General features: G+C 43.0%; 1 protein-coding gene and 1 non-coding gene across 2 annotated transcripts; both read right to left on the reverse strand.

The window, feature by feature from the left end:
* Positions 1-3,426: 3,426 nt before the first annotated feature.
* C16H4orf33 (chromosome 16 C4orf33 homolog) lies at positions 3,427-9,224 on the reverse strand. The gene is made up of 6 exons (XM_061552425.1): positions 9,073-9,224; positions 5,819-6,009; positions 5,356-5,416; positions 4,956-5,007; positions 4,509-4,726; positions 3,427-4,392 (listed from the first exon to the last, which is right to left on the reverse strand). Exons 1-6 carry the CDS (start codon positions 9,135-9,137, stop codon positions 4,284-4,286), a joined length of 696 nt encoding a protein of 231 aa, XP_061408409.1. The 5' UTR covers positions 9,138-9,224; the 3' UTR covers positions 3,427-4,283.
* Positions 8,435-8,551, reverse strand: TRNAL-CAA (transfer RNA leucine (anticodon CAA)). The gene is made up of 2 exons: positions 8,514-8,551; positions 8,435-8,480 (listed from the first exon to the last, which is right to left on the reverse strand). It is a non-coding gene; the product is annotated as a tRNA-Leu (tRNA).
* Positions 9,225-13,589: the final 4,365 nt, after the last annotated feature.

Raw genomic sequence — 13,589 nt, forward strand, 5'->3', positions numbered from 1 at the left:
GTAAATGGTCATAATAATGTATAATGATGGTGTTGGGATACGGGCACTCTACAATGTAATTACTCGCACAGCATAATAGAGCGTTATTATGGATAAACATAAGGTGTACTTAAAGCTACAAATGCGGTTTTGCAATCAGTAGCATTATGAGGTACTCTTTGGCGCAGCTGATTCCGATAAAGCTAACCACTGGTAAAATTCAAAGCTGACCTTAACCAGTATACTTCTGTGGCATCTCAAATGACATATATTGTAAGCGCTTTAGAGGTAGCGTAAGGTTTCAAAAGCAGTGGTCCCACTCCTCAGCATAAAAAGTTGGCAGCCAACGTGAATGCCAATGGCTGCAACACAGACGTCGCTGGTTATCGCCTCTGGGAATGTCAGCGATGTTGCAAAGAAGGTACGGCCCCAGACGGCATTAAACTCTGTCTCAAAAAGGAGTCTAAGTACCCGGTCACCATTAACCGGCGCCCGAGCTCGCCATTGATAATCCTCGGAAAGGCGGCGGCTGTTGCAAGCGGCTTTGATGGGCAGCTGTCAGACTCATTCATTTTTTTGGGGTTCGCCTGGAGTGTGTCACAAGCACGCTCCGTCATTCCACCCCCGAATGGCAACCAAAAAAAGAATGTACGGACAAATTTAGTCACTTTGTGTTGGTATGCAACTCAAGCAAAAGAAGGGCACGGCTTTTGAAAGTATATTTCCTACCACCGCTGAGACTAAGGAGTGGCTGGTCACATCTGAATGATCGTTTTTAAATGTTGCGATGGGTTTATAATTTACAGATATGATTGAAGGCCATAACCGCATTCAATGATTCGTTAAACGGGATTCACTTTTGTATTTTCATGGGCATTTATTTGTTGGGAATTATATAAAACCGTTAGTTCAATCGTGCGTATGATTTAGGCTGTTCATGTTTGCCAGCACAAACAAACCCTTTAAATCGTATAACTGACTATTATATTTAATCTAGATGATGCACCTTGCCAAATGTGAACACATTGTCATTTACTGAAAAACATCAGGCACCTAATAAAAGAAATTGACATTGCATTCATAATATTCACCTATTTCTTTTTCATATGCTTATTTGTCAACTTGCAGCTAAATAGTTTTATATTGCTTATTGAGGAATAAAGAAAGCTGTTTGCCAACATGTCCATGTATCCCCCCCCCCCCCCATGCATGATTTAACAAATGCCTACCACTGACATTTTTCCCTCTCAGAACATGAGCATACAAACATGTAATTGATATGTCGGTAAGTGATATAGTATTTATATAGTAGGCTCAATAGAAACATTACCATGACACATTCCGCGTTTAGCAGCCTAGCACTTGCCTGTGTTAATTGGGAATTGGTGGCAATTTTTTGTAAGAAAACTGGACTCTCACAGAACCTTTAGTGGGACCGGGAGCAAGATCAAGAGGCAAGGCCCCTTGGAAATTGGTCCTTGGCAAACAGTGAAGCCCCATTAATGGTTTGACCAATGGACTCTTGAAATAAGGAATGCTATGATGAAGGCCCCCACCCTCACGACGATCACGAGTTGACCTTTTTAATGCAACCAAGCATTTCACACAGGCCCTGCAGGTTCCAGATCATGTGGTGCAACCGCATCACTTGCTCCACCTACTGTTAAACTAAGTGCCAGTCATTTGTTAGCAGGGCATTATGGGAATGTTTGGCGCTGCATTTCTGGCTTGAATCCAAGACCAATAGAGTTATTTTTATTTGAAAATGTGTGCTGAAATTAATTACTAAACACGCATTGATTTCAACAATCTTTCTGTAATGTGCACTCGGAGGACTTGAAGTGTGCTCGATTTCTAACAGCTTCATTTTAAAAGGTAATAACTGTTTGAGATTAGCGCTTTTTATTACAATTATTTTGCATTATCCAACGGGAGGCATCCTTTCATCGAATAAAATTGCTAACTTCATCAACATCAACACTGCTCTATCCACCATCGCCATTTCCACATGGTCTTGTGATGTCATTGTAATGGTTCAAATCCATAAAGGCGTTCTGTTCGTATCCAGCGATTCATTGTACAATTTGCTCATTCACCTTCCCAGCTGGTGCCGTGGCTCGAAGAAGCAGAGCCGCTGGGGGACTGGCGGACTTGGGTTCATCATCCTAAACCAGGGGTCGGCAACCTACGGCTCCGGAGCCGCATGCGGCTCTTTACGGGCTGCTTCTTGACGATATGTACAGTATGTACTCAGATGCATTGCGGCTCTTGAAATACTGAATTTTGTACCGAATTGGAAAATGGCTCTTCTTGTTATTTTGGTTGCCAACCCCTGTCCTAAACTAACCAACATGCTGAAGTATGTTCAAATAGCCCCAATGACCGACACACCCAAGCCATAACACAATATGATGGTCAATGTTATACAATGTTACTTTCAAATTAAAATCAGGTGCGTTTGATTTGAGTGTACTGTGGCAACAGAGGCAAATTCAACAAATTGACAGTCAAAACTGGAATACTGTTATGTGCAAATTTAGTAAATGTTCTGTCTATGAAAAGGCATTACCACATACTTTCCCGTCCAATATATAACACACAATACAGTTCAACCTAACATTGTTAAACCTAAATTATTTGCGAGGCGTTTCACAAACATACCAAAATAAACACGTTTAATTTGTTTTCGTCAGCTTCTGCGGTCATGTTTTTTTTGCGCCCTATTTCCAGATGATGTACATCGAAAATGGCAGGCGGCTGGGGTTATGTTTGTCGTGTTTTGGATTAAAAGGCGATGAAAACGGAGGCCCCGTCGTGAGCTCTGCCGGGCAAGCTGCGGTGCCAAAGTAAACCGAGGGAAAAAATGTGCAAGAATAGCAGACAAGTAACAACGTACCCTCAAGCTCGCCGCTAGGTGAGCAAAAAAGAAGCGGTAACGGGGACAAAAGCTGCACCACGAAGAAACAATACCGGACCATTTTTTTTATCTCCATGTTATTTTTTAAAAAATGCACGTCTTTCACAGTAAAAGTGCATTTGTCCACATTTAGAAAGAGTCTGCAGTTGCTTCGTGGAGTATTTTACACATCAGTCACCATATTTGCCATCACCTCGAATAGACTTGTTTTATTTGAGATACGTACCTACTCCATCTCTATTAAAGTGTGTGAGCACAAACGACATTCCTCTACATATCGTCATCGCAAATTGTTGTGCATTCAACTCAGTGTTAAAATTCTGTCAAGTGCATTTTATTTCAAACATTTACAGAAAGGTGTACATTCAAACGTAAAGAGTAAATCATTTATATGTGTGTATAAATGTGCAGGCATTTGTTATTCCTGTACAGTATTTGAATAAGAATGACAATGTGGTGCTGCTACAATTTCACAGCGCTTTCTATGTTTGCAAACATATTGTATGAAGATGGATCTTTGTTCGTATCGTAAGGCACTAAACTGCCGAGTGAGAGCATTCATTTTGAAATGCAAGCATATCAGATCTGTATTAAAATGCACACACTCTCCAAATCATGTACGTGTAAAGTTTGTTAAGACTTATATTGTCATGTGATAATGTTACATGGCACTGGTTTATCAAGGAGCTTTTCACTTTTTATAACTCCGAATTGTTTTTTGCTTTAAGTTTCCAGTTGTAAAAAAACCCCCAAAAGATTAACCTTGAAAATGTGCATACGTGTTCAACATGTCATTAACTAAAGGTACATCATATAAACAAAGCCAACATGATCCGCACCATGGCTTATTTGACCACAGTCACCTTCACCTACCTGAATATACCATTTACTTTTGCTCGAGAACACCTTTGATTAATGGCAAACATTTGCTTCCCACCTGCAACACAGCCTTTTAACTCGGTAATGCACCTACATTTACAGTATATGAAAACAAATTACGAAGAGAAGTGTTACTGGTAAGTTTGGGGGGTAATAAAAAAATATATTTGTTCTGTTTTATACATTTCAAATCTTTCACGGTTGAAAATGGCATTTGTTTGGCGCAGCGAGGCATGGTCTCCGTCCCTGGGCGGATCAACTTTCGGCCGGCACCCCCGTCCGGCGACTGGCACTCTCGTGGAAGGGAAGCTGGGTCAGGTCCCATAAGGGGTTGGCCACAAGCTGTGGGAGGGGGCAAATTATCGCCTCCAGTAATACGGCTTGGAACAAGGGCAGAAAGTGTCCAACATACAATATGGTAATTAAACATTTTGGATCACTGTTATGGTATGCAAATTTCTGAGCGAAAAAAAAACCATCGCAAGCCGCCACCTGTGTTGTTCTTCCGTTAAGGCTTGCCGACAAGTCGAGCGCTCCAAATTTCAGAATCAGGCTGGATCCAGTCATTCCCCATAAGAGCTGGCAAATCTAAATCCCCAAAATACTCCAGCCTGTGGCTGTAAGTCAACAGAAAGGCAAAACAAGCTGCAATTAAATTTTTGTCAATTGGGCAGTATTTATTTGTCACATTTCCCGAAAAAACAGTGTGCCTTTGGCAAAGTGCACGACTCACAAGTCGGGCTGCATGCCGGGTTGCACTTTGTGCTTGGGGACCGGAAACAAGGCCTCGTACACACGGGCCTCCCCTGATCCGCGAATGGCATAGGCATTAAATTTGCACACCCCGGGAGGCAGATATCTCCAAGGCACGAGGGCATGGCCCTGCCATCTCCGTACACCGTTGCTCTCATCTTCGAGAGGCATCACTTCAAAATCCAGCGGAAGGTCGTCCTGAAAATAACAAGAGGTGTGAATAAAAGTACTTTGGAGGAGTGCTGTTTGTGAATTCAACAGTGGCTGTCTTATGGAGACTATCCCTCATCATAGGAATGCAGAAATTCCAGCACTGGTACAGGGCTGCAAATAAGAGATGCCCAATGCTCATTTGAGAAGGACATTACTCACTTGTTTGTTAATAATACCCAAGACAATGAACCACAGTTCTGAGTTAAATATTCACCTTCCATATTTTCCGTCGTCCGTCCAGAAGAAGCACCAGGTGTTGCCCATGCCTGAAACACAGCAGAGTCGTATTTGCCAAATTTGCTGTGAAGCAAACTGATGTATGCAGCAGCATGAGCTGAGAAATGTGCCAAGAGCAACATTAAGAGGAAAAGTGAGCATTACATTTCACGAAAATATGGCTGGTTGTTTTATTATTTGATTTTACTAGAGAGCAAAATTGAATACGCGAGGCAGAAATATTAGCGGTTCATTCAGGCACGGTGTAATGTAAGACTTTCTGGATGAAAGCAGCTGCTTGGGTAGGTAATCGGTATTGTGTCTAGGGATGCAACTGCACACCCACACAGCCCTGTAATCATACCCATGAGTGAGCAAAGGCAACAAGTGAAACTCACGGGCAAAGTTCAACCTCCAGGTACTTCTCCATTTGGTCGTTTAAGAAAAACATTTCCACGACTGCAAAGAAAATATAATAAATATTTGATACCTTTAGAACTTGTACTTTTCAGATATTTAACTTTTCTCCTTTCATCGAATACACTTACGACACCATTCCCTCCCACTAAATTTCCCAGGTAAAATAAACCACCCATGTCCTTATCCTTGTTGCAATTGAATTATTACGTGCAGATAATAAAGGCATATTGTTGCTCTGTCTGATTTTCCTATATGTGTTAGATAATTATGAATAACATGTTGGTTTCATTTACCACGTATGAAAATCAAATATGGCAAGAAATATCAAGCCATATATAAGCAGGTTTATATGAATGGGATTTTCTGGCTTGGAAAAGGATAGCAATATCACAATATTAGGTACAGGGAGGTTGGAGGACTACTGCACAGATGTAAGGTCACCTTCATAATCCCACAGTTGATGACATGGCTGGCCTGGGTCGCTGTGTGGTGCAGGAGGGTCATTGAAGAAAGGTGCTGTCACCCCCAATTGCAACCCAAGACCCTCAGGGTGAGGTCGCAAGCTCATCACCATGGGATCGTGGTCTACTGGCTCACCATCCCACGTGTTGACAATCTGGATCTCCATTTGTCTGTTCACACCAATATGTAATTAGTTTTTCATTAATCACTCGCTGTATACACAGAACAGAGTCATAGGGAAGCACACGTAATTTAGTGTATTCATTTGGGTACTTGAAGCAAATGCAATATACTGTATCTCAAGATGGTTTGCATAACAATGTATATCTTTATTCGGGAGGTGAAAATGAGAGAAATGGACCCGAGATATTGCTTAGTACCAGGAGAGAGAATAATTCTTTTGTTGTCCTTATTGTAGTAAAAAATGTGCAAAAATCCCTTCAATTGGGCTATTTTATATTCTGAATTTAAATTCATTATAAAGTCTGTTATTGTTGGAATGTGTGACATGCGGCCCATTGTTGGTATTTTTCCCAATGTCCTTGGAAGGGTAGCGAATTACACCTTCCAATTCTATAGAAAAAAAACACGTGGCACAAGGATTGTTTTTGGAGGTCTCTTCCATTCTGCTACTTTCACGTGCCAAGCTTCCACTCCCTCCACAAGTCAATCATTTTGGATTTTAAAATTTGTATTTCAATGCACCAGCATTTGAGCAACTGCTATACAGGAAGCAGTGCAGAATCATGTTATGACCACCTCTGTAAACACACATGATTCTGATCTAATTACCCACATTCGAGCGATGTCAACCATTCAGATTTACTACCATCTTCCATTATCTTTGTCTTACACTTTAGACTGTATATAGAAAATGAGCGTTGTTCCTATTATTCAATACTACAGTAGTGTTACACACTCTTGTCAATCCAATACCAGATGAAGTTCTTCAGCCATCAGTATTGGTCACCCTGGGTCGTTTGACTGTAACTCCGGTTCGGATATCACTCGCCACTGATTGTTTTCATGGATGGCAATTAAACTCCTGGGTTCATGCCGTCATGCAATTTCCACTGCTTCTCCCACACGCATATTATTATTGCTGCATATTGTTTAAAAGTGCAGCTATTATTTTGAGGGCCAACATAGCGTCTGTGGAAATGTTTAAGTAACTATACAATCAAATATTAGATGTGCCAATCACATCCCAAGGTAAATATTCAAACTTGTCACCGTGCTTCACACCAACATGTAATAATTTTTTCATTAATCACTCGCTGTATACACAGAACATAGAGTCATAGGAAAGCATACGTAATTTAGTGTATTCATTTGGGCTACTTCAAGCAAATGCAATATACTGTATCTCAAGATGGCTTGCATAACAATGTATATCTATATTCGGGAGGTGAAAATGAGAGAAATGGAGCCGAGATATTGCTTAGTACCAGTAGAGATAATCATCATTTTGTTATCCTTGTTATAGTAAAAAATGTGCAAACATCCCTTCAATTGGGCTTTTTTTATATCCTGAATTTAAATTCAATATAAAGTCTGTTATTGTCGGAATGTGTGACATACGGCCCATTCTTGGTATTTTTCCAAATGTCCTTGGAAGGGTAGCGAATTACACCTTCCAATTCTATAGAAAAGAAAACATGTGGCACAAGGATTGTTTTTGGAGGTCTCTTCAATTCTGCTACTTTCACGTGCCAAGCTTCCACTCCCTCCACAAGCCAATCATTTTGGATTTTTAATTTTTTCATTTCAATGCACCAGCATTTGAGCAATTGCTATCCAGGAAGCAGTGCAGAATCATATTATGACCACCTCCGTAAATCCACATAATCCTGACATGATGAATTATCCACATTCGAGTGATGTCAACCATTCAGATTTACCATCTTCCATTATCCTTGTCTTACACTTTAGATTGTTTCTATAAAATGAGCTTTGTTACTATTATTTAATAATACAGTAGTGTTACACACTCTTCCTTGTTAACCCAATGCTGGTTGAAGTTCTTCAGCCATCAGTATTGGTCACCCTGGGTCGTTTGACCGTAACTCCGGTTCGGATATCACTCGCCACTGATTGTTTTCATGGATGGCAATTAAACTCCTGGGTTTCATGCCGTCATGCACTTTCCACTGCTTCTCCCACACGCGTATTATTATTGCTGCATATTGTTTAAAAGTGCAGCTATTATTTTGAGGGCCAACACAGCGTCTGTGGAAATGTTTAAGTAACCATACAATCAAATATTAGATGTGTCAATCACGTCCCTAGGTAAATACTCAAAATCGCCACCATGCTTTGTTACATTGCATCGCACGCCAACGCAAGCCGTCTCCTGCAGAGGGCAGCACTGCCACAAACACGCGACAATAATTCCTGCGCCCCAAGCCTCACGGCGATTGCTAACGCAGCGGTGATTTTTTTCACAAACGCCTTTGTGAACTCGCATAAGTTATGACAGACCGACGCTATAGACATTGCCGAAAGCGTTTGGAAAAAAAAGCCGGTCCCCGGCGTAAACAACAACTTTCCTTTCGAGCAACCATTAAATGTTAACAAATAGCACCAAAAATATTATGTCAGAAGTGGGATTTGAACCCACGCCTCCAGTTGGAGACCAGATATCCCGCGTTGAGCACGGAAGGCTTCAATTCGCCTTGAGTCTGGCGCCTTAGACCGCTCGGCCATCCTGACATCCCACTCACAACATCGCACAGGACCCCTCTTAAGCCCGCAACGTTATCATCATCACAATAATGATCATCTGCTGCGGTCAATCCAATGCTGGATGAAAGGCGCTCCAAAGCAAATTTGCCATCTCTCACGATCATCGAAATCAGCATCATCATCGCAATTGCGATTTCCATGGAGAAAAATCATCGTCACCAGCCAGGGTCAATCAACTGCTGGATGATCATCTTCCTTGAGCCGCTCGCCCGCCACTTTTTTCCGATCTTACGATGTAAATGAATAAACCACATCGCAGCGGCAATACCAGCTGCGGATTTCATCATTCCGTCTCCCTATGGAAAGGATTTCCGTCCGTGACCATCGCGGTCACGATTGTGTTTGTGGGCGAGTTTTGATGTTGTGATTATCACCACCATCATCACCCCCGCTATTCTATTGAGAATGTGCCGGTCAACAACGAATTGCCAGCGTTTGCGATTTGACTGCAGAAGTTTTAAGTTACGTATCTTCGTGCGTTGCCATACCTGACACACACACACACAAGTTGTAGTGCCGAGACGTATAGTGTAACACGAGTGACGTGTGGCATTTTTGTTTAAATAAAACAGGTAAAGTAAGTCGAAACAAACCGCAGAACATCGACTGAGTGGTCACTTCCGTGGCAGCAGCAGCAGCGCGGGTGGCAGCACGAGGCACGTGACCGCAGCGTGACTCAGTGCGGTGAGCGGGGCGGGGCTGCCGTGATGATGGGGGTGGTGCCGGTGATGGGGGTGTAGGTGATTGTGGTGATGTGTGTATAGGTGATGGTGGTGATGGTGATGGGTGTGTAGGTGATGGTAGTGATGGTGATGGTGGTGATTGTGATGGGTGTGTAGGTGATGGTGGTGATGGGTGTGTAGGTGATGGTGGTGATGGTGATGGGGGTGTAGGTGATAGTGGTGATGGGTGTGTAGGTGATGGTGATGGTGATGGGTGTGTAGGTGATGGTAGTGATGGTGATGGGTGTGTAGGTGATGGTGGTGCTGGTGATGGGTGTGTAGGTGATGGTAGTGATGGTGATGGGTGTATAGGTGATGGTGGTGCTGGTGATGGGTGTATAGGTGATGGTGGTGATGGTGATGGGTGTGTAGGTGATGGTGGTGCTGGTGATGGGTGTGTAGGTGATGGTGGTGATGGTGATGGGTGTGTAGGTGATGGTAGTGATGGTGATGGGTGTATAGGTGATGGTGGTGATGGTGGGTGATGGTGGGTGAATAGGTGATGTGTGTATAGGTTATGGTGGGTGAATAGGTGATGGTGGGTGAATAGGTGATGTGTGTATAGGTGATGGTGGTGCTGGTGATGGGTGTGTAGGTGATGGTGGTGATGGTGATGGGTGTGTAGGTGATGGTGGTGATGGTGATGGGTGTGTAGGTGATGGTGGTGATGGTGATGGGTGTGTAGGTGATGGTGGTGATGGTGATGGGTGTGTGGGTGATGGTGGTGATTGTGATGGGTGTGTAGGTGATGGTGGTGATGGTGATGGGTGTATAGGTGATGGTGGTGATGGTGGGTGATGGTGGGTGAATAGGTGATGTGTGTATAGGTGATGGTGGGTGAATAGGTGATGGTGGTGATGGTGGGTGAATAGGTGATGGTGGTGATGGTGGGTGAATAGGTGATGTGTGTATAGGTGATGGTGGTGATGGTGGGTGAATAAGTGATGTGTGTAAGTTGATGGTGGGTGTATAGGTGATGGTGGTGATGGTGGGTGAATAGGTGATGGAGGTGATGGTGGGTGAATAGATGGTGGTGATGGTGGGGTGAAAGGTGGTGATGAGTATAAAGGTGAATATGGGTGTAAGGTGATTATGGTCAATGTAAAGTTGCTAATGTATCTCATTCACTCATTAATTCCTCATTTACTCTTTCATTCGTGCATTATTTTCTCATTCTCACTCATGCGTCATTCATTGTGATTACTCCCTCGTTCCGTTAGTAATTTAGCTCATTTCACTCAACCCTGTCAGTCTCATTCTTTCCTCACTTAATTCCTCACTTTCTCATTTGCACACACCGCTGTCTGGCGGACAGCAACAAACCATTTGATTTTGCAATTTACAGAAGTGCTTTACATTACAAAGTTTTTAACTTCACAATACAGTAAGTATGAGCTTAATTGTGAAATGTTTCAAAAGTTTTTGAGATCGCATTTCCCTCCTTCATTCAATCACTCGTTCTCACCTCATTCAATCACATGGCACCCTGATGCTCACCTATGACTTTCCTGCAGGCCAAATATTGCTCGTGGCACCGTTTGCTTGGTTCACGGTTGAACCTCGAGGCTATCAGGGAATCATTTGATGTTCTAATGCACGTAAGCACTATTGAATGCAGGGGTGTGTAACGCTCTAGTATACATACACATGTATGTATACTGTGTGTGTATGTGCGCGTGTTTTGCGCCTATAACTCGGCAAGGTGGACTTTTGAACGAGACTAAACAGGTGGGTTTGTGTAAGATTTGTTAAAAGTGTCACATAGCCAAAGACGATGCAAGATGTGTATATGTGTAGCGTCTGATCGCGTACGCACACCCCGCCGGTATCCACTTACCTGCCGTTCGCCGTATCCACTTACCTGCAGTTGCAGCCAGAGGTCGGTAGGGTGTGCCAGCGTGTACAAAGGGGATAGAGATGGAGCCGGACCAAAGAGAGGCGGGGTTCCCCACCCCTACCCCAGGTGGGGGGCTGGGAGGGGGCCCTTCTAGGATCTTCTGGAAGGTTCCAGAAAGGGGGCGGTACCAGGGGCGGAGGGTCCCCTGGAGGTGTATAAAAGGGGTACCCCAAGCGCAGCTCGGGGCAGTGCTACGAAGACTGAAGAGCAGCTAGACTAGGACCCTGGGACCTCGAGCCCGCTGCCCTTGTAAGGGCCGAGTCGAGTAGTAGTAGGGTTTTACCCTTTAAACTGGTACAAAACTGACACCTTTCTACAAGGCATCATGTTTGCAATAACCACAACACAGGTAGTCAAAATGCCAAGAAAAAAAACAACTCTGATAATGATAATAATATGCACTGTCCTTGAAGTTGATCGGTCCACACCCGAGACAGCTTTCCTTAGAGCCTAGTCTCCATTGGTGTTATTTTTGTAACAGTTTAAAGGTTAAAAAACCTACTACTATATTTTGCCACTGGTAAAGGAGGTCTCATAGTGACCGGGTCGAGCTTGGACCAGAGGTCGTACCCGTACCTTGGCTGGGACGGGACAAATAGCCTCCCCTGGGGCACTGCTAGCCGGAGGGCTAAGAGTTAAGTTGGCAGAGTATAAGTCCGTGATAACCTGGAGGCCGTACCTGCCAGAGAGCGATTGTTAAGGGAGTTGTCTGTTAGTTACAAATAAACCGTGGTGCCTCGACGACAACGTCTCCATCTCCATAAGAACTCACGACATATTTACAGGCAGACCTCGTCGAACGCAGGGATTACGAAATTGCCGTGTCGGGTAAAATCGCTTTCGACAAATAACTCATTCGACATAATTTCCGCCCTTGTCATTGTTCGAAAGAATGCCGAGTCGATCATCCATTTGTCGCGCGCGCGTATGTGTGTGTGTCCACTCTTTATTTTTCAATTTCACGTCAACACGAAGCGCCCGCGTCTCCATCACTCCAACGCTTGCCCCTTGTGACACCGTCACCTTGCACGGTAATGATTCACCACCGAGGCGTCCGTCCGACTGACCTGCTCGCACGCGTGGACGACGAGATAGATGCACGCGGCGAGACTTGAGCGTGGACATCACCGATGTGCCGTTGTGCATGTTGAGTGCGTTCCATTATCACGCGAAAAATTGTATATACTCGCACAAAAAAGCGCACGTGGGGTGTGCCTTAGTGCGATGAATCTTAGGAATGGATGTTCAAGTTCAAGTTAATTTATTAGGTATAGCCCTGTGAGCCATTCGGCTCTTAAATCGGGTGCAACCGCAACAAACAAAAAACAAAAACATGAACAAGAAAACATCTTAAAGTGAATATGTGACTAAGTGCAAACAGAAAATCCAAGAAAAAACAGGAAAATATTGCAGAAAAAACACCGTACACCAACGCTGTGTGCAAAAATCCCAGTGGGATGCAAGTCAAACAACAAAAACCACAAGATGTGCTTGTTGGCACACGCGAACGTACAAACAACACGGTTGCAATAGGGGGCCGTCCATAAATGACGTCACGCACCTATGGGGGGGGGTCAGCCATTTGTGACGAGGGGGGGTTTAGAAATGTGACGTCACATCAAAATGCGCAACTTTAAATAAATATTAATTAAATAGAATTGTTATAACAACACTAATTTGATTAATTTGCATTATTAACTATCTGGTTATTTAAATTGACTAAGGTCACCTTTTGTTTATTCTATGAAGGAGCATTTTGCTTCTCCATTGGAGAATGGAGAAGCATACATTTTGTAAATGTTTTGAATGATTGTTATTAAATATTTTGATTCTAATGATTCTACCAGGGCTTTTCATTCTGTGGAATGAATATGTGATTGTTATAATTGTACTCTCCATTTTTCTTAGTTCTACTACAAAGTTTCAAGTATTTTTTAATAGTTATAATTAAGTTATAATAACTTTTAATATTTTACAATTATAATAGAATTTTAATATAATATTCTGAACATCTGCAGTTTTAGTTAGACGTTGAATATTTTCAAGTGAATTTTATGCAAAATTTCAGCTTTCCAACGCCTTTTTAATACATGTTTTCTTCTACAACATCAGAGTGCAGCGCCACATTAAATACGCACTACAATGACAATAGTTTAAAGTAATTTGAAGCATGTTTATTTTCATAGTGGAAATATGGTTGGGGGGGGGGGGTGCAGAGCTTTGTGACGTCATATTTGAGGGGGGTCTGACGTTTTGTGACGCCGTGTGACGAGGGGGGGAGGGAAAGGTAAAAAAATCGGCCAAAATCGCGTGACGTCATTTATGGACGGCCCCTCATCAGCAGCAACAGTATGATGTATTATTTATCAGCTGGAGTAGCAAACCC

Source organism: Lethenteron reissneri, chromosome 16 (genome assembly GCF_015708825.2).
Source record: "Lethenteron reissneri isolate LAM-NWPU_2019-01 chromosome 16, ASM1570882v1, whole genome shotgun sequence".
In the NCBI taxonomy this organism is placed as follows: Eukaryota; Metazoa; Chordata; class Hyperoartia; order Petromyzontiformes; family Petromyzontidae; genus Lethenteron; species Lethenteron reissneri.

What these genes read in the sequence shown, in the direction of transcription:
- C16H4orf33 (XM_061552425.1), bottom strand. Translation starts at nt 9,137, where the DNA reads ATGCCACACGTCACTCGTGTTACACTATACGTCTCGGCACTACAACTT. An exon ending in CTTGTGTGTGTGTGTGTCAG is followed by an intron (nt 6,010 to 9,072) that starts GTATGGCAACGC and finishes TGGTGTGAACAG; the next exon opens with ACAAATGGAGATCCAGATTG. An exon ending in CTGGAGGTTGAACTTTGCCC is followed by an intron (nt 5,008 to 5,355) that starts GTGAGTTTCACT and finishes GCTGTGTTTCAG; the next exon opens with GCATGGGCAACACCTGGTGC.